This window comes from Stegastes partitus, unplaced genomic scaffold, assembly GCF_000690725.1.
Source record: "Stegastes partitus isolate 25-593 unplaced genomic scaffold, Stegastes_partitus-1.0.2 Scaffold275, whole genome shotgun sequence".
Lineage (NCBI taxonomy): Eukaryota > Metazoa > Chordata > Actinopteri > Pomacentridae > Stegastes > Stegastes partitus.
In genome coordinates this window covers 548,395-572,777 of record NW_007578006.1, presented here as the reverse complement: position 1 = coordinate 572,777, position 24,383 = coordinate 548,395, and the positions used below count along the sequence as shown (strand labels likewise).

The 24,383-nt window shown below is 39.7% G+C and overlaps 3 protein-coding genes across 3 annotated transcripts; 1 reads left to right on the top strand and 2 right to left on the bottom strand.

Moving 5' to 3' along the window:
• The first annotated feature begins 545 nt into the window (after nucleotides 1-545).
• LOC103357829 (inner ear-specific collagen-like) lies at nucleotides 546-3,093 on the top strand. Its single transcript, XM_008282549.1, has 4 exons — nucleotides 546-948; nucleotides 1,027-1,116; nucleotides 2,034-2,105; nucleotides 2,195-3,093. The coding sequence occupies exons 1-4, from the start codon at nucleotides 546-548 to the stop codon at nucleotides 3,091-3,093; spliced, it is 1,464 nt and encodes a 487-aa protein (XP_008280771.1).
• A 1,331-nt stretch (nucleotides 3,094-4,424) lies between these two features.
• LOC103357828 (Fc receptor-like A) lies at nucleotides 4,425-7,208 on the bottom strand. The gene is made up of 6 exons (XM_008282548.1): nucleotides 7,157-7,208; nucleotides 7,025-7,060; nucleotides 6,615-6,905; nucleotides 6,116-6,388; nucleotides 5,229-5,504; nucleotides 4,425-5,105 (listed from the first exon to the last, which is right to left on the bottom strand). Exons 1-6 carry the CDS (start codon nucleotides 7,179-7,181, stop codon nucleotides 4,684-4,686), a joined length of 1,323 nt encoding a protein of 440 aa, XP_008280770.1. The 5' UTR covers nucleotides 7,182-7,208; the 3' UTR covers nucleotides 4,425-4,683.
• Nucleotides 7,209-8,340: 1,132 nt separating this feature from the next.
• Nucleotides 8,341-17,258, bottom strand: LOC103357827 (rab5 GDP/GTP exchange factor-like). Its single transcript, XM_008282547.1, has 9 exons — nucleotides 17,133-17,258; nucleotides 15,654-15,850; nucleotides 15,329-15,501; nucleotides 14,789-14,967; nucleotides 14,182-14,263; nucleotides 13,942-14,074; nucleotides 13,731-13,822; nucleotides 13,353-13,609; nucleotides 8,341-11,237 (listed from the first exon to the last, which is right to left on the bottom strand). The coding sequence occupies exons 2-9, from the start codon at nucleotides 15,827-15,829 to the stop codon at nucleotides 10,806-10,808; spliced, it is 1,524 nt and encodes a 507-aa protein (XP_008280769.1). The 5' UTR covers nucleotides 15,830-15,850; nucleotides 17,133-17,258; the 3' UTR covers nucleotides 8,341-10,805.
• Nucleotides 17,259-24,383: the final 7,125 nt, after the last annotated feature.

The window sequence follows — 24,383 nt, the reverse complement described above, 5'->3', positions numbered from 1 at the left end:
ATGCATAACTGGGTGAGTCTTGTGAAATTTGCTGAATACATATTGTCGGAGAGTTGCACCTCACCGTCACAAGCAACCTAATAAGACCGTTAGTTCATGTGCATTTGTTGGCGTATAGTTAACGGAACTTTGTGATTTAAGAAACTGAGATCGTGATTTAGGAAACTGCCGGTTTTCATTCTAGTTCAACACTTGAGATGCTGATAAATGACCAGAGACAGGAATCTGACATTTGAAATGAACTTCGATTGAACGTCAGGCTGGGAAAAAATTTAGCTGTAACTTGAGACTGCCTACAGAGGTCAACATAGAGGAACAAAAAGTGTGGGGGGGGGAAAATTACAAATAGATATGGAATATATGCATGGAAATGATAGAAGTGATGAGAGCAGAGATATCTTCGCTCATATTTCCTACATCAGTGTTTTGCAGCAGTGAACTGTGACTGCGCATGTGCTATTTTTGTACTACACGAGATGGAAATTGAAATTGGTGCAGACAAACAGAAGCAGTGTCTTGATGTGTTTTTCAGATCCCAGTCAACCATGAGGATTATCTCCTGTCACTCGACTCTTGTGGTTGTTGTTGTGGTTACGCTCGCTGTGGTCTCCTGCGCTGAAGCCAAGACTACACAGAAACCAAAGTACCAGTACACCAAGAAGCCAGTCTCTCCGATCACCATGCACAGCCCCGTCACCACCAGCATGCCAAAGACTCTCAAGATAGTGGCGACCGCAAATCCTGTGCCGCCACACCCGGAGCCAACCACAGAGAGGACCACTTACCCAAGTCATGTCTTTCCACAGCACTACAGTGAGGGCACTGAGCCCCCTGGTGCCGGCCCAGAGAACTACACCCTGGATTACAATGAGTGTTACTTTAACTTCTGTGAGTGCTGTCCACCTGAGAGGGGTCCCAGGGGCCCAAAGGGAGACAGAGGCTTGGCAGGTAGCAGACTCACTGATAAGGTGTAAATATATTTAATGAGTTTGTTTGTGTGTTTTGAACTAATTTTTATTTTAATAGGGCCACCAGGTGATAGAGGCCTTGCAGGAGCAGCTGGTTTACCCGGACCACCTGGTGTGAGTGGTCCAATGGGGTTAAAAGGAGACAGGGGTAAGCATAATAGGTTTGAATACACATCTAAGCTGGTTTATTACAAAGCATTTTATAATAATACTGTATATTTCTCTTTGATCTGAAATTGTTCAGGCATGTTCATTTTATGCTAATTTTATTCAGTTACCTCAACGTCCAATTAGCTTTAAATCAATCGATGCAAACATTTAAGTTGAAATTACACACAAAATTAAGTTGATACAATTACTAATATTATTATGCAAACCCAACCCATAAAAATAATGTTTGCAACTTTAAAGGTTTATCAAAATAAAATGAAATAAAATAAAACTTTTATCTTGCAATTCATTGAATTAAGTTGTGGAAGTAGATCCCTTGAATTACTTTTTAGGGTGAATGGATCATCTTAACTTACAATACGACCACAAAACAAACCCTGAACTTTCTCAAAGCCTCCTGATGCAGCAGATTCACTTCTCTTTAGATACCATATGACGTACTTAAGCATACTGTACAAGATATTAGAAAAAACTATAAAGAATAAGGTATGAGGTTACTTTAAGTGTATTACTTAAGAAAGAACTTTTCGGTGGAAGTCTTGTTTTGCTGACCTCCGCTGTTTTAACTTCTCATCATGCTGATCCAGAAATGTACTCCAGGAAATCACAGTTGGGTGTGGTTCCAATAGAGCAGACTTCTGACCACACACAAGGATGAGGTCATTTGTTGTTAGAAGTATAGGCATAGGCATGAGACATACAACTACATTTGATTTTTCATGAAGAAATGAATAATAACAGAGGTCAAATAAAGGCTGTGACATTGAGGCCTCCTGACTCATGAGCTCCCTAAAGCTGTGCACTGTAGGTCGGTTAAACATTTAGTTCTTCCTCCCTAAGTATCTCATGTTAAAAGAGAAATATTCACATTGTTGTTTTGTGTAAATTTCACAGGGGATAAAGGTGACAGAGGAAACAGTGGGATAACTGGTTCACCAGGAATTCCTGGAAAACCAGGACAAAAAGGTACAACACTGTTTAGGTGGTCATTGAATTCTTTTAGATTGTGAAAAGTTGACTTTACTCGTTCTGACGTAGTTTCCCTTACCTTGCAGGTGATGTTGGCTACAAAGGTGAAAAAGGTGAAATAGGGTTGCCAGGTTTCAAAGGCGATAGTGGGGACAAAGGAGAACCTGGCCACAATGGGACGGCTGGGGATAAAGGAGAACCGGGAAAAGAAGGGCCAGCTGGACCTCCAGGACTGGCAGTTCAACAAGGGCCTAAAGGAGACAAGGGGGATAAAGGGGAGTGTGGCTCATTTGGGGAGAGAGGACAGAAAGGTGAACGAGGGGATCCTGGCTCACCTGGAATCCCAGGAGGGATGGGAATTCCAGGGCTGAATGGCAAGCATGGCGCCCCAGGGCCTGTGGGCATCCGAGGGGATCAGGGCCCTCCTGGACCTCCAGGAGAACCAGGGGTCAGAGGGCTTCAGGGACCACAAGGCATAAGAGGGATGCCTGGACCAAAAGGGGATCGAGGTTACCCTGGCATGAGAGGTGATCGAGGCATTCGTGGATTCAAAGGTGCTAAAGGATCGGGGGTTCCCCAGAAACGCTCTGCCTTCAGTGTAGGCATCTCTCCAAGAAAGTCCTTTCCTCCTTCTGGCTTCCCGATCCGCTTCGACAAAGTCTTCTACAACGAAGAGAACCACTTCAACGTCACTTCCAACAGCTTCACATGTGTCTACCCTGGCGTTTATGTCTTCTCCTTCCACATCACGGTGCGTAATCAGCCACTGCGAGCCACACTGGTGGTGAACGGGTCACGGCGAGTGAGGACGCGGGACTCTCTGTACGGTCAAGACATCGACCAGGCGTCCACTCTGGTGGTGCTCCGGCTGGCAGCAGGTGATCAGGTGTGGATGGAGACGCTCAGAGACTGGAATGGGGTGTACGCCAGCAGTGAGGACGACAGCATCTTCTCTGGGTTTCTGCTTTACTCAGACAAGGCCTGATGCTCAGTAGTGCTACAACACTGACAATCTCTTCTTCTACTGTGCAGATCCAATGGCCAAATGCTGGTGGTGCTACACTGTGCCTAAGAGCTGCTCAGAAGCTGCCCTGTACATTTTGTATTATCACCTAACTTCTTGTTTTACCCATTACTCTTTGAATAAAAATTAGAAAACCACCCACACACTCTTGTATTACTGAGGAATATCATTGTTTACAACATTGTGATTCACGTCACCTTCATTGTGTAATTTGTCAGATTAAAAAAGAAAAAAAAAAAAGTGGTCAACTGATGAGCAAAACATCAGGAGACAAAAAAACACAATGTCATCCAGATGTTAGGAGCAGTAGGAGCAGGCTTCAAAACAAAATATAGAAAAAAAAACAAACTACAAAAATGACAAATACTAACAACATATGGGAATATTCATTGTAAATGGGAATCTTGAATTGTTATAATAGATTACAACATTGTAAAATGCTATCATGTGCCAAAACGATATAAAAAAAATCACATCATGAAGTCATTTAGACTCAAAATATTACAAATACTACCAAAAAGTGGCTATATTAATCATAAATGGGAATCTTACATTGTTATGACACATAGGGCACTACAACAGTTCATCAACTTTAGCTGGAAAATGGCCAAAGAACAAGAAAATTCTAAAAAAATAAAAAGATTTCTGATGAAAACAAAATATGTTGCTCATCATCAATGTACATACATGAAACTCATCCATACACTTGCAGACCAAAGCATTGCTGATAAATATATTAGCAGTAAGCAAGGCAGTGTGCAGGAGTTTTGCCATTTATATGAAATGTATCTTCAGTTCTAAACGCTGCTTGATATATCTAACCTTAACCTTTACTTTAAACCAATGCCTGTAAAGTATTTGATCAATGCCTTCAGTTGTTCTGTCAGGTAAATGAAGTGACCTAATGTCACCTTCGACCGTTTCTTTCACACCCTATTACCTTCCTGTTTTCTTTTTCTGTCTGTTTTATTACTTCTCTCTCACACTTTAACCACTGCTTCCTTTCTAGCTGCACCGTCACCTATGGTAACCTAGTGGGTCTGTATCTAACTGCAAAAACTGAGACGTAGATATATTTGTGCTAAGAATGCACAGAATGCCGCTGTAGTCAGTAGCTTTTGTAATAATCTCAGTGTATATCTGGCAACAGTGACTGTACCCTTCTGCAATGGTGAAATATAATATCTACTGATGTGTTATCATACCAGTATTTCTAATATGTAAGATGTACTGCTGTATAATAGAGTTGTAAAAAGAAGTTGTTTTCACTGAAAATAAAGTCAAGTAGTACATGTTGTTTATCAAATGTTTTATTGCTTTTGAAGTATGACATTTCCAGCTAGTTTCCTACAGATGACATGATGAAGTTGATACTCTAGAATCTGAAAAACGATTATTACACAGTTAATCACAATCATAAGTGTGCAATGGCAGTATAATGGCCCGGTATGATTTATATCAGAAAGCTAAAGATATAGCAGTCATACTTGATAACTCTGATTCAGGATAATTTATTTTATGAGGACAGCCTCTGTTGAAATCCCAGATAAGTCACAAGGACTCACTCTCGTCAGATTCTCCAGACAAACGTTCATGGATTTCATTGACAGGCTCTGGGCTAGTATGGCTAAAAAAGTGCAGAGGACGCTTTGCGGACTGGATGCTCTCCACTGTATGCTGAATAAAAGTAGGAGTTGGAGTGGATCGGTGGGCTGTTGTTGACTGAACTGCAGGAGGCAGGAAGATGGTAGTGTGCTTGGCAGACTGGAGTGCAGTTAGCAGAGTGGTTGGCTCTGGTTGTGAAGGCTTCAGAGGATGCTCTGATGACCGGGAGCTCTTCTCTGTACGCTGAGTAAGAGTAGGAGTGGGAAGCTGGGCTGCTGTTGGCTGAGCTGCAGGAGGCAGGAGGGATAACACTGGGGGAGCTAGTGGTTGTTGGTATCTGGGACGTGGTGGCACCATAATCTGTGGTCCTATTGGATCAGAGACAAGGTGACCTCAAAAACTGTGCAACTGCTGCGCAAGGTTTCATAATTCAGGGGATTAGGCAATGAACTTTTACTCTAGGACACAAAGCTTTATTTACTTTTATGTACCTGTCATTTGCCCAAAGCGTTTGGCCTCGCTCCACCTCGACAGGCCCAACTCAGGCACCCTGACCCTGCAGCTGTACAGCCCCGGAGTCCGTTTGACCAGGTCATGGCCTTCAGAGGTGGCTGTTCCCAGTCGGTTGTTATTCTTGTAGAAATAGTAGTGTATCGGAGGTGCAGGAGCGTGAAGGTTGTACTGGACATGGCAGATGAGCTTCATCTTATTTACTTGACTGTGGTAATCGTCAGTAACGATCTCCAACACAGGCTGTGACAGAACCTCTGAGATAGAGCCAGAGGAGAAAAAACATTACTGGAATAGTTTACAATTATGTCTAGAAAATAATTTCTTCACTATTGTATGAGATAACAGTATGTAAGACGGAGAACAGCTGCACAAAATTTGTATTTGCAAGAAAAATATGACACTTGAGCTTGGCCTAAAGACTTGAAACAACTTGCCCAGCTGAGTCTGATGTAGGTCTGGTAACAAAATCCTCTTACTAGCACCTCTAAAGCTCACACATCAACATGTCGTATTTTGTTTCATCCATACAAAAACTGAAAAGCAGTTGAAGGATTTTGCTTGGACAGAGCCAGCTGTTTCCTTCATGTTCCCAGAAACCTGAATAGCTGCTGGTTATATGTTTATCAATCAGAGTAGGTGTGCAAACAATGATTTGTGGTTTTACAGGCATTTTAACAGTATGTAGGACTATTTCTTGACTTCCAAAAGTCAATAAGACTCTACAAAAGAACCAAACAGAAAAGAAATAGTCCACAACCACAAACTGTCATTTTTCCAATTTCTATGTGTTAATAAGTGAGCTTTAGAGGAGCTGGTAGACTTTTAACATCAACACAATCAAATTCAGCATAAGCAATAAACTCACCTAAGACCTTCACGTGATTGGCAACTGAAACTACGGAGTGGGTGCGTCTCCTTATGTCCCAAGATGCCCTGCAAGAATACATTCCTTGGTCCTCAAGGGTCAGGTTGGTCAGGTAGAAATGTGGCTTGATTACGTTTTGCCTCATTACTTCAACGCCATCTTTATAGAGAATGATGTCGTGGGCTGGGGGGTTGCCTCGGATGCGACAGGTCACCTTCAAGGTGTCTCCAACGAGGCCAGGGTGAGGTGGGACTTGTAGGATAGCCCACCCTCCTGAACAAAGATCACAAAGAAGAAAGTTACCTCTGAATGACAGCTTAGTCTTATATTGACAGTCACAATAACAAATCAGGTTAGTGGCAGCTGTTTCAGACGTGTTAGAGGAGAAATCACAGTCCAATACTGAGGAAGAAGCCAAGGAAGAAAAATAATAAGCCTGACATGCAAATCAAGTTAATTTCCAAATATTCAGATAAAAAAAAAAAAAAAAAGATCTCACCGTCCACGTGGATCTCCACAGGTTGACTTTGTGCAGTATGTATGCTCCCTATAGCTGTGTCCCTCTCTCCTTGGCAGGAAAATTTCCCACTCTCCTTAACTTCAGCATTCCACAGACTAAACTCCTGCCCAGAATACGGGAGCTGCTCAGCTCCCCTGAACCAAAGGTAATTCCAGACAGACCTGCCGTCACCAAGAATGCTGCATCTCAGTCGGATGCTTTCCCCCGTAAAGATCCTCGAATTGTCTCCCACTACCTCAACAACGGCTTTCAACGAGGTCACATGGGCAGCTACAGAGACAAACCAAGTTAAAATATATATTAATGTAGTACTGTATATGTTATGAATGTTAACAGTATGCTCTGCAAAGTGGAATTAAAAATGAAATATTGGAATATTTGACACATACCTTCAGGTACCACAAGCCGTGGCAACGTTAAAAGAACTGAAACAGAAAATAAAATCAAGGATAAACGACACTTGCTGCAGATATTATCAATCAACATGTCAAACTGAGAGTTCAGAAATGACAAAAACTCACCGAGGAGGGAGGCGACCGTGTCCATTGTGCGTGTTCTGTTTAAAGGAAAACGATACCTAAACTGATTCATTTATTCCTAAAAAAGAAGGAAACGAAAGTGTTTTTTTTCTGAGTATAAACTCATCTCACAGGACATCCCCTTTTCCAAAAATGCTGTCCCCTCATTTCTGACGGGTTTTTTTTAGATTGTAAACTATGTCAGCAGTGTACAAACATGTCCAATGAAGATTTCTTTGATCAAAAACAGCACACTGAACAAGGATGAACAGCACACTCAGAGAGCATTTTTTCTTATATCAAGCAAATAATATAAATTGTGTATATTTTATGCTACAGTAGAAGGAAGTGATTTGGTAATTTCCTATTTTCTTCCCCTATTATCAAGGTTTATATATTTCCAAATTACAACCTTCTCAGTTGTTTTCACCCTTTATTTCATCGGAATTTCCTAAATTCAATAGGAAATATGTCTTATTTCTGGAAATTTCATAACCAGAAAGAAACAGGGGAACTTCAGTAACAAAAAAATAGATCATAGAACAAATCACATTTTACAATATAGTAGTAAGGCTAAATAATTGCTTGTTATAAACTTAACTGTTAAGCCGGGAGGCATTTTTGCTCTGAATAATATAAGAACATAATATTATAACTGTAAAAGTTGCACACATAGCATAGTTTTATTGATTTTTCTTAGTATTATTATACTCAAATATTAGCATAACTGTATGTAAATTTTGTCTTATTTCCAGAAGATTTATAATAAATCCATGAAAGAACCAAATTGAAAGACTGTATGTTGTGACAAAGACACATGTATTTCAGTGATTTCATCACAGGAGTTACTTGAAAGCCAACAGCCATGACAAACAAATGTATGTCAACTTTTCTTCACAACTGTATGTCAGGACAATCTTTTTGGTAGCTTTTAAAGTTTTTTTTTTAAAGAGTAACACATGTCACACACTAATCTCCTCTCTGAGTATCAATGAAATTTAGATTTTTATTCATGAACTCATAAAACCTGAAAGTACTTCATGAGTTCACAAACCGCAGGCCTGCCACTTTCCTGCTTAATCTTTTTTTTTTCTCCACTATTCTGAGTCAACTATTTCTTTAATCCAAACTTGCAAAATCATGTTCGGTACAGTCATGTGAAACACAATAAACAGGAACTACACGAGTGCATTTTCCAGTTTTATTAATCATCACACACCCATAGATGCAAATATACCAATACTGTCCCAATAAGTTACTTTTAAATAAAAGACAGTATTGAGTTAATTTCTCCCATGTGATACAAGAACAAACCTAAAAGGTAACAAAGATGATGTCTTTAAACACCTGATAAATGGCTTCTGCATACAGTGCAATATGAAGTTATTCAAGCTATAGTTTAAATTTGCATTAAAAGGCTTTTCTCAAACTAATATTTGACAGCAACTGCACACTGACTATACTGTTGCAAATGCGAACGAAAAGATTCAAGTCTAGCGACATAAGAAAAACTTAGCTCATGAGGAACTGGAAAAAATAAAAATGTGCCTTTCGCATTTTTATCAAACATACAACTTTTCCAAACAATTCCTTCACTTTAAGACTACCAAAAGCCAGCTGAAATAAATCTGTGCGGCAACACTGTTTTCACTGTCATTCCTTCGATCTGAAATAAGACCTTTAAAATCAAACAAAAGTGCTTTTAAAAATAAGTTAAACTGAGTTGTGTTGATTCTTCTGCACTAGTAAAGCAAATGTAGGCTCGGGAGGGATTTGTATGTTTTGTGTTTACAAGGAAACAGCATCATCTTTGTTTTCTTGTAATCCAACAGCTCTGTCAGAGCAAAACAATGACGATAAAAATAATTCACCTAAAACTGTTCTTTTAGTAGACATGCTCACGACACCTTCTTGAGACTAATCAATCATTAGAATTCATACAACATGTCTCCAAGCAATGGTAACTACTGTAAATATTACAGGATTAATGTCTCCTACTGCATCCAGAAGAATTGATACCTGTCACTCTATAGAAAAATAAAATCACTTCTGTACATCCAGCTTATGACTGGAATGAGAGGTCTGCCATGGAAACAAGACTACAACATCCGCACGCACAACTGGAGGACTTTTTGATTTATCGACAACAACGGAGCATCTCCATGCAACACGCACGCACGCACACACACTTGGCCACATGCACAACCGCCTCACACACACACACACACTCACTCTTTCTCTCTTGGTATTTTCTCCGTAGGGCAGGAAATAACACACTAAATACAGCACAAATCACAAGAATGAGCTGGAAGGGAGTTTAAGGGAGAGGAAGTGGAGTCATTCTCATTTCCTCATGTCCTCTATCTCAAAGCATAATTTACTGAAAACTCCTGTTATTTTGCTAGGTGTTACTTGGGTTCTACGTGTCACTTTGAACCTGAACTAATTCATTTACACCTGAAGACATACAACAAAACATGAGGACAAAAACCTTGTCTGAAAAGTCGTGTTTAACAACTGAAACATGTTTTTTAAAAAACTCAAGTCATTTATCCTGTATGCAGAAATGTAACAGTGATTAAAAAAAAAATAATGTACTGAGGATGACAAACTGATGTGTCTGGGAAGAGCTTAGAGTGGAGTTATTCTGCTTCTTTTGCTTGAAAAGGAGCCAGTTCAGGTCATCTGGGCATCTCAGCAGGATGCCTCCAGGCGGTTTACCGGCCCGCCTCACTCGTAGAAAGCAACAGTCAGAGCATGCTGGATTATCGAAGTTCTATTTTAACACGTACTCGTATTGTCTATGTTTTTTTGTTGTTTTTTTTTAGAATTTCAGCCATCTCAGTATCGGCTTTTTAACATATTTGCCAGGGGAGTGACTTGCAATCTTTATCTTTTTTTTTAAAACTTTTGTCTCCCCTACCTAAGAGCACCTTCATTATACTTGTATATTCTTCTTTTCTGCTTATCATAAACTGTAACAGAAGTTGCTGCATCAGATCATTGACTTTCCTCTCTGGACAAAATACTTGGAGTGTACTTTCCCTCCAGGACTCCACCTCATGTTGCCTCATGTTACCGAAATCGTCTGACATTTGGGGAAATACGCTTATTTGCTTTTGTGTGGATGAGAAGGTCAATACCACCAACACATTTCTCAGTTTAATACAGTATGAAACTGCAGACGGGACACTCTCAGCTCAGCTTAGCAAGAAGACTGGAAACAGCTATCCTAGCGCCTATTAGCTCAATGAGCCATATGAAAACAGAAGTCACTTGTCTTTTTTTTTTCACGAATTAGAACAAGATATGATGTGGTAACTTGTGAGTTTTTCAAAGGATAGTAGATCAATTTTGTAACATCTGCAAGCTAGCCGTTTGTTCCTGTTTTCAGTCTTTATGCGAAGCTACGCTAAAGAGCAGCTGACTGCAGCTTCACGTACAGACACTAAAGTGGTATCAATCTTCTCATCTAACTCTCTGCAAGAAAGTGAATAAATGCACCTCTCAAAATGCCAAACGGTTCCTGGATGGATGGAACAGAGACAGTTTCTGTATAAGAGAGCTGCTGTATGTGCATACGAGCAGCAGGGAAAAGGGAGAGGGTGGAGTAAAGCCTCTAGAGGATTTCTGTGGAGTAGAACTCTTCATATCAACCAGCAAACACTTGAGGTGTCAGCGGTGGAGGCAGGAGCTCGTTCTCGACATTATCCGAGTCGATTGCTGATGATGCTGCGGACGTCGTCCCGCTAGCCGTGTTGGCAGCAGGGGCTGGTGTCTCCGGTGGAAAGCTCTCCAGGACGCTCTGCACCTTCTGCTCCACTTCATCCGTCCAGTCAATGAGGTCACTCTCCAGCTGCCGAGCCTTCTCCATGACCCGCTCCTGCCTTTCCCCAAGCCCAGTTAGCAGGTCCAGCCGTTTGTGGACCTGACTGAGAGCGGCGCTACCAGGGGAGCAGGATGAGGCTCCAGAGGCCTGTGGCCAGTGGGGGGATGCCTGGCCCGACATGTAGAGCTCAAACTCCTCAGAGCTTAGGTTCAGAGACTGGCCGTCCAGCTTCTCAATGAAAGCCACTGCACAGCACTGTGGAGAGGGGAATTACAGGGTCATTACAAGGAAATCTCAACTATGGAGGTCCTCAATCTGTGACAACAGTCATCTTTTTGTTATCTTGTCCTCCAGTAAAAATCAAGTGTTTTGATCTTCTTGTTGTTCTTTTTAAATGCTAAAAGACGTATCAGCACAAAAATAAGAAAGTAACACCATGACTGAGCCTTTAAATCTTGAAAGTGTTCTTTACTGATGACAGTCTCAAAAACACAGATTTAAATAGACAGGGTAGAATACAGAACAAACATAAAGAACCAGTCTTGCCAGCTTGTAGAGTGGAACTTTCTGTGTCATTGTTCTTCTTCAGAATCAGTTTCTAATTCATTCATGTATGTTTGAAGTACTCCGATACTACAATTTGCCACTGTGTGGAGTAGTTTTACAATGTTTGAGCAGAGTCGAATGCGAGCAGTCAGCTTGGATGGCAGAAAGGTTGGGGGAGATAGAAGCAGGGGCTAATCTGTATTTCATAGATCCAACCATTCTAAAGGAGGCAAAGGTGCAGTTAAATTTAACCTATTGTCAGACATTAAAGAATAATTTTTGTTGAAAAAAAAATCTAAATATGTAATTCTGATGAAGAGAGAGGAGTTTTTAGGGGTTTAATCAATGCCAAGGGAGGAGTTCATAAACTTTCTTGACTTTCACATACCAAATAGAGCGGGGAACATCATAAATTTATGCAGGACTCCAGACTGCAACCTTTTTTGAGAGTGAACTTTTGAAAGTGCAAATGCATGATGATCAGTGACCTTTTATCATGTCGCTGTAACCGCAGGCTGCTACTGCGTAAACCACAGTGGTGGAAACTAGTACTTCAATAACCTTGGCGGCTCTACCTGCTGCGTCAAACAAGCTGTTTAGTTCATGTGTGTTAAAGGTTAAAGTGATCTGTAGCTGATTATTTTCAAAGAAAATGAGGGAAGAGGAGGCAGACAGAGAGAAGTCTGACACAGACACATGATGATCAGAGAGCAGTAGATTAAAAAGAACAAAAAAACAACTTGGTTTCATCTTGGACAAATCTGACATCAGAACGCCCTGGTTACTCTTTTCAAAGTCATTTTTGGTCCCACACCGCAGCCTGCAATGTGGGGTATTTAGGGAACATTGGTAAATTGCAGTGTCTATCGATAAGAACATGTTCAGGAAGTGATGTGTTTTTCCTGTGACAAGGGGGGAGGTCTAACCACATAAGAAAGTTGGTCACACCAGGGCTATCATTGCAATAGTTAGTCTGGAGTCCTGTTATGCTAACAAAAATTTAAAAATGAAAGCAATCGCTGACCAATCAAACTTCTAAGACTTCAAAAAATAAATTTACACGCAAGTTGGATTCAGAGGATTCAGAGCCTAACAATAGCCTTTGTGGGAGATCGTGGGCCTTTGTTACCTTAATTCCCTACCTCTCTGTCCACTCATTTCTTGTAATCTCTCCAATGTGTCTCTCTAAAAAGGCTTAAGATAACCAAAACTGCTTTAAAGAATGTTCAATATATTCCAAGTAATTTGAGGCTGTAGTTAACTCAATTTGTCTTTTCCCACTTTGCCATCCAAACACAGGAACAGCAGCACAGCGAAGACAGGTTTTAAAATAAAGACACAAGACATATTACACAAAACACTGGCAAGTCTTGTGGTTACATTTCATCACAGTCTATTGAAATGCTTCAGCTACTACAAACATGAATTTCTACATGAGCTGGACTGCTACTGAAGTCTGACAACTACTGCTCATGTTATATACTTAGTTGCAGTCGTTAGTAGTTTATTACCTACAAATAATGAAACTAATACACTCAAATACAACAGTCCTGAAGTAAATTCTTCTTTCATGAAGGCGTCAACTGCTCTAAGGAGGTGTTAATTGGACTTTATGATTATTGTGGAGGACGCATTTTGCAGTGCTGTTAAACAGTACTTAACGGTGTTTCCGTTACTAAACCTACCCTCCAGATATAAATGGGTCAGAGAAAATAATAGAAACACTTGTCAGCACCAGCACCACAACTTGACTAGACGACTGACGACTCTCACAAGAACTGATCGATCGCACACATGCGAGCAAACGTGTACTAATTTTCTTACCAGATTAGTGAAGTAGTAGCCATCCTCTCCAGTCATGAGTCTGCTGGGGTTGCAGAATCGGGTGATGTACTGGATGTTGGACTGCAGTCGCGGAGGGTTTGCTTTCAGCACTATGTAGATGAGCGTGGGGAGAAAGTCGTCTGCAGACGCAGCCTCTTTCTTGCTGATTTTGATGGCGTTGAAGATGTGCTTGCTGCAGCGAGTAATGCAGGCCAGTTTGTCCTTGGGCACGCGCTTGGAATCCATTTCGATCACATCTGGAATAATGGAAAGATGTATGCAGGTAAGAATTCATGGAAAATCTTATTGGATCTGTATCACCAAGATAATAAGGACAAGGTGAAGTCCTCTAATAAAATAACCCAGCATGAGACAAACCTGTGATGGCTTTGACTACACTGTCAGAAACCTCTGGAATCTCCTCATCTACAGGAACACACAGCATCTCAATGGTGACCCAGTGCAAGGCTCTATAAAAAAACAAAATAAAAAAAAAAAATCACACACACAATCAAGATGTCAGTAACTATTCTATTCTTCTTAATATACCAGCTTTACAGATTGCATAGTGCTTCCATTGTCTGCACACCTGATTCTCTTCTGAATGGCCAGGTCTTTCTTCTCATCATCTGTGGTTTCAGGACAGAAGACTTCCTTGTAGAGACGAGTCATCATGTACTTCTCTACTTCATCCATAACACTCTCGACATGATCTGTCGAACCTACAAACACAAGTATAAAGACATAGAATTAAAAGGTCTTATAAAATGGTATAATGTTATTGACAGTCACTGTTTGTAGCCGATTCGTCTTGAGTGTGAAGCAGCACCTTTAAACTGAGTCTGAAGGCGTTCTGAGAGGTTCTGGTAGAAGTCCTGCACACACTCTGACAACTCATCAGCTCCCATGTCCTGAACAAGGAGAGAAAATAGACAATTCAGCTGTTACATAATTAGATTTCACCATTAAATTATCATGCCAGAGTGATGTACTAGACGTAGTTTTGATACTGATAATGCTATCTGCTTAAATTACAAAAAAAAACTTTAAATGCATAAATAGATATTAAATGCAATGACTCAAGGAGCATGCTTGCCCAACGTGTATTAAAAAAACAAACAAAAAAAAAAAACATGTGGCATTCAGCATCTCAGTGTGTACAAGTATTTGACAAAGTTAGTCACAAAAATAATGCTGCACATTTTTATTATTTGATATTATTATTTTAACTGCAATGTTAGAAGCAAAAAATCAGGACAGGGGGCAATTAAACAGCATTACAAACACATGGTTCAATCACAATTCATCTAAAAATATCACTGTTGTTGATGTTGTGTAGACTTTGAGTATAAACACAATCTTAAATGAAAATTGAACTTGAGCAAAAGTAATGGGTTCATAAATTGCCTAGACTTAAACAACTAATAGTAGCTCACCCGCTTATAGACCATGCTCTCAGTGAAGGCCCGGCACTGTTTGAAGATCTCCCTGCCAGATTTCAGAGGCTTGAGAAAATCAATGAACTCTCGCGTCGCGTGATCACTGTCTGCAGAGGAATGTCGGCTTGCTGAAGAGCTGGGACTTGGGCTGGACTGCGAGTCGAAAAGAGCAGCATCTGGGAAAAGACACTTAATGTTACTTTCAAGAAAGGATCTCCTTTTGGAGCATCTTTTTCTGATATCGCTATACTACTACGCAGTATTTTATGCTGATGAGCTGCAGCATAATAGGTTATTTTAATCAGCCTGTGCATAGCTTAGTTTCTCAGTGTTTTTTCCCCAGTATAATATCACCACAAAAATGAATGCAGTGAAATACTTAAATTAAAACAGCCCAATGTTGAGTCATATAAATTATGAAAAAATATCACACAGTTAGCTCTCAGCTTGCTAACAGCAATGGAAACTTTAAACACTATAAAAACAGACATTGGTAGGTAGCATTTCTAGGAGTTACCAACTTGAGATACTACATACCTTTTTTTGGTGGTGTTTTACTGGATGGAGTAAAAAACTTTGTGACAGTGTTGACTTTGCTTGACTTTTCCTTAGTTTTTCTTTCTTCAAATTTGCTGAAGGGAGTGATGCTAGGCTGTGATTGCGTCTTCTGCTGTCTGCTTGCATATGCTTCCTCTTCCTCTCTCTGCAGCCTGTGAGGTAAAACACAGTACAACCGTAACAGCCTTCAGACGTACAGATGGACGCAAGGGCAGGCAGACAAAATGAAGAGGTAAGACAACAAAGGACATAATATTTGCCTTTTAGGAATAATCCCACACAGGACACAAAGAGATAGACAAACCTCTCAGCAAGCGCCCAGTCTTCTTGAATCTGTTTTTGCTTTTCTCGCTGATTTTCCTCTCGCCAGCACTTTGAGCATAGGCCTTGCCAAGCAGTGTTGCCATAAAAACCACATCCTTTTTTGCAAAGCAATTCTGATTGGTCCAGATGGATCCCACGCCGCTGGCTCATCATCATTCACCTAGAAAAGGAAGACAGCTGGAAGGGGACCAGAAGACAGGACACTTCAAAAACCAGCGACTACGTGAGCCAAACTGCACATTGTTTTGTGTAACAAAAAGACAAAGCCCATTGCTATGAACCCTGTCAAATTTCACATTCACGACTGCAGCCAACTTTTTACAGCGTTTAAGTCGAAATCACACATAGCTCATCAGACCAAGCTTATCTGACTAAACTCTACAGCAGTATATTTAAGCACGATCCAAAATGTTAAGTGAATGCCCTGACTGATCTAACTGGATGTCTTTTGGGGGCTGTCGAGCCAAAAACTGTTTTGCAGCATTGCCCAGTTTACAAAGTATTTGGTTACAAGAAAAGTTGAAGTTTCACAAAGACACATTTTAGCAGCTTACACAGACATAAAGTTATTCTTATGGGATTCTGCAAATACACATGACTTTATGTCGGTGTTAACCACAAAACCGTGTCTTGGTGAACCTAACATTTCTTATAGCCAAATAACTGGCCAAAAAAAAAAAAAGGTTTCTGTTTAGAACTCAGTCAGACTCAAAATTCACTGAATATAGGCAAGACTTAAGTACTGTTTCCATTGTTCAACCTGTATGTGTTTGGTATGTCTTATATCTTTGTCTAAGCTACAATTAACATGATGTGCCGATCGGTTTAATATGTCACCTAAAAAAATATAACCCATTCGCTATTCTCTTTAAAACACAGTCCTCACGAATGAAATCAAAACTTTTCGATGCATTTAATAACACTTCATTTATAATGCAAAAGCGCCAATCACTTCTTGGCAAGTTGGAAGCTGCATTTCATGAGTCGAATTGGTCCTTTAATGCCTTTTTTCAACGGTAAAAGCACATGGATCGGATACAAGATACAGAACATAACAGCTAAAATAACGCAGACACATCAGGCTAATGACACAACAAGGACAATAAGTTATTCCTGGTAAGACCGAGGAATGTCTGCTGCAGCTATGATTTAAGTTAGCATTGACACAGCGCAGAATCTTAAACATTTCCTCTCCAAAGAGCTTCCCCCACCTCTGACAAATGCTTCCTATGATTTCTAACAAATGATTATGTTGTTGTAGATCAGTATTCGCGCTGCAAAGCCTTCATCATAGTCTAGAACGCCAATTTTAAAAAGCTAATCTACAGCTAGCCAATGTAGCCAGTGTTTATCTAAGCTAATTACAGAGCTAACCTAGCTAGCTAACGCAACCTGCTGGATTGACGTTACATTCATGAATATACTCTGAGTTGGCAACATGATTTTTTTTTCAACATACACTCTCATTCGGGTCAAAAACTTATCGGGTAACGTTATCTTCGCTCCCTCTCCAGTCTGCTGTTGGTGGATGTTTACATTAGCCAAGCAGCTAGCTTCGTCCTACAGCCATTTTGTCTGCTTCACTTCTTCTTCGTTGGTTTTTTGTTAGGTTACAGACCAGGTTAAGCGGTTTATCGCCGCCTGCTGTCACGACATCGTAATAACCTCACAGAACATTTGGATTGCAACACATATCCTTACGACAAATAATAAAGACGCATCTTTTTACACAAATATATGTACAATCATATTATAGAAAACAACCAACAGCAATTCATCTACAAATCACCATTTTAGATGCCCAGTTCTGGGGAGTTGTCTGCCTTTTACTGGGCTGTTTATGCAATTTAGGGGTATTCAAGTTGTAATTCTCCAATAAAAACAACAACAAAACAGTCAGATAATTAAAAACTGCAATCCAAAGCTTGTTTTTGTACTTAAGAGTAAAATTTGGCTATCGGCTGTAGTGTGTGGTGAAAGTTAGTCGCAATTTCGTGGTTACTCAGAAGTGTAACCCTTTGACCTTGCCAAGCAAAACTTTGCAGTTTCAAAGAAGGATATCCGGCAACCTTAACATGTCATCGACAGCCTGTAACTGTTCTTCCCCGCCCACCTGCATCACACATCCCAGCCCCTTTGGTATTCATACCACCGGCTCAACGACTGCTCGTATTACCTCTTTTTAATATTCTATTTAATACTACTACTAATAATAATAATACTCTATTTAATCTTGCCATAATGCTAAGCTTCCCTCTTGCTGTTTCCTTTGCTTTGTTTGCCTGCCTGATTTTCCAAACCCTGTAATCATGCTTTCAATTCAAGCAAATGTTATTTCTGCTTTTTTTTTTTTTTTTAAATGTGCCTTATTTTGTGTTGTGCTTTTGGTTCCTGTTTTTCTTCGCTCTGAGCCCTCACCCTTCTGTTTACATTCCTCATGTGGCTGGGGCCTATCCCAGCCGACTCAGGGCAAAGGTCACCAGTCTATCACAGGGCTACACTTAGACAGACAACCAAGCACAGTTACATTCACACCTACAGACAATTTAGAAGGTTAATCACCACTTAACCTCAACATGTTTGAACCCACGGTGCACGGGGAGAACATGCAAACCTCATGCAGACAGATCACGGGCATCCTAACTGGGATGCGAACTGGGATCTTCAGGATGTGAGGCAACAGTGCTAACCACTGGATTCTTTTCTTTATGTATAAATAGTTACACTACATAATGCAAAAATATTCGCTCATAGGCTCCGCATTCAACTTTGCGAAATATTTAACTCTACTGAATACATCAAAAGTTAAAACAAATTTCTAGTGGGGCTATTTAAGGTTTAAAAAGTGTTTGTAGGGTGGGTAATCTTGCTTTTCTCTCCACTTTGAAAAGAAAGATTTGCTTGTTATGCAAACTGCTGCAAGAGGTTTATTTGACTGAACAAGCCAGCTCTCAGTAAAATGGATGCTTCTGTTTTGCCTAGCAATTGGAATATCCTGGTAGAGACAGAGACAGAGTACTTTAAAGACTGTATGTTTCGGACAAGTGAGATGATTTTGTTGTAAAGGCCTGTAAGCCATAGTATAGAGATGACAACTTGCAACGTATGTGAAAAGACCTGCAGCAATGCATTTGCATAGGTCAGGCACATGTGAACTCATACTTGAATGCCTAATGCATCTTTTAAGTGTTGCTTTTCTGCACGCATTCAAGTTTATTCTAAATTTTCAGCACTGAAGTTTCACATTTATCGTCATAAATGTGAACAGATTTGGACTAAACTGGAGAGTGGAGGAGATTTAACATGTTGTACTGACTTATGTAGCACAAGGTGTCTTTGCTAATTCTTCCTCATTCTGTCCCCACATTTTAGATTCCTGTCATCCATTTGTGATGAAATAAAAGGTCATTATCCTCAAGACTTTGCCCAGCCTGTCTGAGGATACTCAACAACAGATGATCAGTGTGGAATCAATAGAAGACCTCGAGTATGTAGAGCAGGATGACAGCAGAGACCTGTTGCCTGTTGTACAGCAAAGAAAACTTCTAGAGGCGTTCAACATGGGTAATTACTATCAATCTTTAGTTTGCAATTTTCCAGTCCAATTGCAACAACAGCAATTTGTCATAAACAAGACGTTTTACTCTCAGCTTGTTGATGGACAAAGCACACATTTGCAATGCCAGTTTGCCATGTTGCGTTTATAATATTGATTTGCATGCATATTGGAACAATATTGTGAAAATCATCCATCCATCCATCCATCCATCTATTATCTATACACTGCTAAATCCTCACTAGGGTCATGGAGGCCTGGAGCCTATCCCAGCTGACTTAGGGTGAAGGCAGGGGACACCCAGTCTATCACAGGGCTACACTCAGATGAAAATAATGATATTATTTATGTTATTTAATTTTCATGTGTTGCAGAAACTAAACCAAAATTACACTTGATATCCAAATCTTGCCACAAGTCTGTCATTGTCTCCAGTCCGTTGCCTTATTCCTCTTCGTCCTCGCTGCTGCTTGTCACCCCTGCCTAGCTCTTCACAGTCATCATCACCTTCTACTTCGAGCAGGGTAAGCCGATCGGCAAACATATCCAGTAAATGGCAAGAGATCTTTACAGTGCCACGAGACAAAATGCCAGGAGAAGTGCAGTCAAGAGACCTACTCCTGACAAGTTGACAAGTGACGTCAAATCAAATTGTTCGAGCGTTTAATATGTTACATTATTTAATCATGCACAACATTTTAGTAATACTGAAGGAGCTCATTTGAAATGTGGTACATAGCAGTTTAATCGACAGAAATGGTTCATGTATAATGAGCTGATCACTGTAAAACCACTAACAGCCACAGTCACGTAGCTGTAGTGGGGCAAAGAGGAAACGCGGCTGCATATAGAATGATCTAAATGCAGCAGCTTGTAATGTAACACAAACTAAACTGAACTACAGCATTACTTCTACTGCTGGCAAAATGTACTGCTCACCACTGAGACTAGTACGTTAAGATAAACATCAAAACAAAGAGGGCTCTGGAGCAGCAAGTCTTAACAAGGTGCTGTGTCAGTATGGAAACTGAATTAAGCAGAAATGAGGTAAGATAAGGGAAGAATGTAGAAAGTCAAGTTCAACGTTGAGCAGCTACAGTTGAAAACAGAAGTTTACACACACTGTATAAAAAGACACATAACCTTTATCTCTCACTATCTGACATTAAATCAGACTAAACTTTTCCTCTTTCAGGTCAGTTAGGATTACCAAAATTATTTCTATTTGCTAAACGCCAGAATAATGAGAGAGAATTTTTCAGAGAATTTTTTATTACTTTCTTCCAAGTCAGAAGTTTACATATTTCCTTAGTATTTGGTAGTGTTGCCTTTAAACTGTATGACTTGAGTCAAATGTTTTGGGTTTCCTTCAACAAGCTTCTCACAATAGTTTATTGGAATTCTGACACCTTCCTGCTGACAGAACTGGTCTGACTGAGTCAGATTTGTTGGCTGCCTTGTTCGCACATGTCTTTTCAGCTCTGCCCGCTAATGTTCTACAGGATTGAAATCAGGGCTCTACTATGGCCACTCCAAAACACTGACTCTGTTGTCCTGAAGCCCCTTTGTAACTAAGTTGGGGGTATGCTTAGGGTCATTGTCCATTTGGAGGACGCATTTGTGCCCAAGCTTTAACTTCCTGGCTGATGTCTTGAGATGTTGCTTCAATATTTCCGCATAATGTTCTTTCCTCATGATGCCATCTATTTTGTGAAGTGCACCAGTCCCTCCTGCAGCAGAACCCCCCCACAACATGATGCTGCCACCCCCGTGCTTCACAGTTGGGATGGTGTTCTCAGGCTTGCAAGCTTCCTCCTTTTTCCTCCAGATGTAACGATAGTCATTGTGGCCAAACAGTTAAATTTTAGTTTCATCAGACCACAGGACGTGTCTCCAGAAATGAAGGTCTTTGTCTCTGTGTGCATTTACAAACTGTGATCTGGCTTTTTTATGTTGCTTTTGTAGTAATGTCTTCTTCCTTTCTGAGTATCCTTCCAGCCCATGTCGGTACAGGACTTGTTTCACTGTGGATAATGACACTCTCTTACCAGCTTCAGCAGCATCTTCACATGGTCTTTTGCTTTTGTTCTGGGGTTGATATGCACATTTTCCACCAAAACACGTTCGCCTCTGGGACACAGAACCCGTCTCCTTCCTGAGAGGTATGATGGCTGGACATTCCCATGGTGTTTATACTTGCATTTAATTGTTTGATCAGATGAACGTTGAACCTTCAGGCATCTGGAAATTGTATCCAAGGATGAATCAGACTTGTGAAGGTCCACAGTTCTCTTTCTGATATCTTGACTGATTTCTTTTGATTTTTCCGTGCTGTCACAAAAGGAAGCAGTGTGTTTGAGGTGTGCCTTAAAACACACCCACAGGAGTGCCTCCAATAAACTCAAATGTTGTCAATTAACCTATGAAAAGTTTTCCAAAGCCATGACATCATCATGTGGGCTTTCCCAAATAGTTTAAGGCATAGAAATCTTAGTGTATGTAAACTTCTGACTTTGAAGAAAGTAAGAAAAAATTCTCAAAAACAAACAAACAAAAAAATCTCTGGCATTTAGCAAACAGAAATAATTTTGGTAATTCTAACTGACCAAGAACAAGAAAAGTTTAGTCTGATTTAATGTCAGACAGTTAGACAAAAAAAAACCCAAAACAAAACGGTTTTATGTCTTTCTATACAGTGTATGTAAACTTCTGGTTTCAACTCTATGTGCTGCAGGGTAAAAGGCAGAATGACAAGGAATCAAACCACTCAGAGAATGAGCATCCTTTAAGCAACAAGAGCCTCAATTATCAACACTGAAAGCCCAAAAAAACAATCTCCTGTAACATTATTTTAAATGATACTTGATATTGTTTGCTTTCTGGTCCATTGGTTAGTGTTCCCATAAACTGATTTTCAACATGTGTTTTATCAGGATAGGTGGCAAAATATAACCACACATCAAAGATTACATTTAAGATTCAGATATAAGTTTTACTAACTGATCCCCCTGGTTAAAAAAGAAGACACTCAGTTACCACTTTATTAGGTACACCTGTAAAATCTTATGCAAAGCCAACACCAGCCAGAAAGTCAACCTTTAAAAGGGCGGTAAGCTTCAGTTCTGATTCACATTATCTAAACATTTTTAGTTTCTGTCACATTATTTCCACAAATATTTCACAAACAGTTCCAACAAAAACTGAACATTATAATCTCCCGAAGTGTAGAATCCATGGCAGCTCTGTTGTGATGACTGTATTAAATTGTAAAGGACATACAATGTATTTTCAGTTTAAAGTGAGAGCCTCAAATCATACCTGAGTGGTGTTTTGAATTCATTTTTGCCTTATAATGATTCCTTTAGATAAGAAACTTGCGGAGTTTATTTTGCAATGTGTCGAAAGAAGTCTTTTACGTTCTGCTACTTTTGAGAGGTGTGATTTCTATAGTTCGATCTACTGAATAAGAAGCTTACGAAAATGAGAAACATGTTTGTAGATGAAGTGTCCAAAGAAGTTACTAATCAGTTCTCAGATGACCTTTTAGCAGATGGTGTCGTCAGTGACGGGGAAAAACATAATACTTGAAGAAAATAATAGCAGAACTGACAAGTCGTACTGTTTCACTGATGCTAGAAGGAGAAAGTAGACAAAGCCAGTAGGAAAGTGATGCTCACCTTCAATGTAGAGATCCTTTAATTTATTCTGAGCTGAGTCTGTCCTATTTTCAGCCTGTTTGACCAGGAGAGCTGTTCAGTGTAGCAGGTCAACGCTAAAGAGCTACAAGGAGACCTTGATCTTGATAGCGTGGCAAACTGGCGTTGGACTTTGCCACGGTCATAAATGGAGTTATTAATCTCAGTCACAATAACTTAGGTGCAGGAAATGTATGTATTAAAACACAAGTAACACCATGTAACACATTCAGAAGAGAAATATGTCAGGCTGAGAATTGATGAAATGTATGCAAAATCACGTAATGACTTACATATAAAGAAACACACCGGCTTCTAGTTGGGTATTTTTCTCTGTGTATTAATCATACAATAATAATAATAATAATAATAATAATAACAATAAACTTTATTTATAGAGCACTTTTCAAAACAAATGTTACAAAGTGCTTTTCAGTAAAATAAAATTAAAATGCAATAAGCATACAGAACAATATATATATATATGTAGTAAAAGTTGGAACCAGCTGATACTGTCTGACAGTGAGGAACAAGATAATAAGATGTAAATTGGGAAGCTGTATGTTAAATGGTTAAAGGCTTAACTCTGCTATTATTTTTGACATTCTTCCTTTTCCTTTTCCAATAAGACGACCAAAACCAACCGAGGCTGTATGGAGAATGGGTCTCTGGCATGTAGTTTGTTTTAGGCAAAGAACATTAACTTTACTCAAACTATTTTCATATCAAAACGAAGCTGCAGCAGGACAAAGTATCCCAGAATAGTGTTCATGCTCACTGTAAAGAAGAATCCTCTATAGAGCAACTGTGTGGCTCACTGAGTGTCACTGTGTTTTCACAGTTTTTTAAAATTTAAAAAAAAAATTTTTTTGGACAACACTGAAGCTCTGCAACATGGAGAAATAAGATATAAAAGAGTCTGACAATTCTTATTAGAAGGATCTAGTCATTGCTGGTTTGGGTTTTTACTATTGATTTGTTTGAGTATAAGAATAAAAGTAGGATATAACCAGCACAGAGAAATAAACAACAGCAGTCTGACGGCCTTGATGATGTGTATCACTGTCTGCATTCACAACCAAAGAAATGAGGACTGATCATCATTCATCACATCATGCAGCTTTAAAGTCACATTATATTATGTAACCAAGATGTTCAATTTGATCTGCTGTTAGATTTTAGCATTGAACTTAGTGAGGTGAAAATAAAATAGAACAGTGCAACAACCAAAAAAAGTTGCATTTCTTAACTTGAAATCACTTGATGCTTGAAATTTAAAACCTGTGCATGTTTAATAAATGCACATTATGCAGACAGACAAGAGCCACAAGAATACTGGGATATTTTTTACACTTAGAGACAGACAACCAAGCACACTCACATTCACACCTACGGACAACTTAGAATCACCAATTAACCTCAACATGTTGTTGGACTGTGTGGGAGGAAGCCAGAGAAC

Bases quoted from the DNA above. Each gene is read 5' to 3' on its own strand.
- LOC103357828 (XM_008282548.1), bottom strand. From the start codon at position 7,181: ATGGACACGGTCGCCTCCCTCCTCG. The intron at 5,505-6,115 runs GTGAGTTTATTG...GCTCTATCTCAG, and splicing joins CAATCACGTGAAGGTCTTAG to AGGTTCTGTCACAGCCTGTG. The intron at 5,106-5,228 runs GTACATAAAAGT...CTGATCCAATAG, and splicing joins ACGCTTTGGGCAAATGACAG to GACCACAGATTATGGTGCCA.
- LOC103357827 (XM_008282547.1), bottom strand. From the start codon at position 15,829: ATGATGATGAGCCAGCGGCGTGGGATCCATCTGGACCAATCAGAATTG. The intron at 14,968-15,328 runs GTATGTAGTATC...GTCTTTTCCCAG, and splicing joins TAAAACACCACCAAAAAAAG to ATGCTGCTCTTTTCGACTCG. The intron at 13,823-13,941 runs GTGTGCAGACAA...GTTTTTTTATAG, and splicing joins GCCATTCAGAAGAGAATCAG to AGCCTTGCACTGGGTCACCA.
- LOC103357829 (XM_008282549.1), top strand. From the start codon at position 546: ATGAGGATTATCTCCTGTCACTCGACTCTTGTGGTTGTTGTTGTGGTT. The intron at 949-1,026 runs GTAGCAGACTCA...TTATTTTAATAG, and splicing joins GGGAGACAGAGGCTTGGCAG to GGCCACCAGGTGATAGAGGC. The intron at 2,106-2,194 runs GTACAACACTGT...CTTACCTTGCAG, and splicing joins TGGAAAACCAGGACAAAAAG to GTGATGTTGGCTACAAAGGT.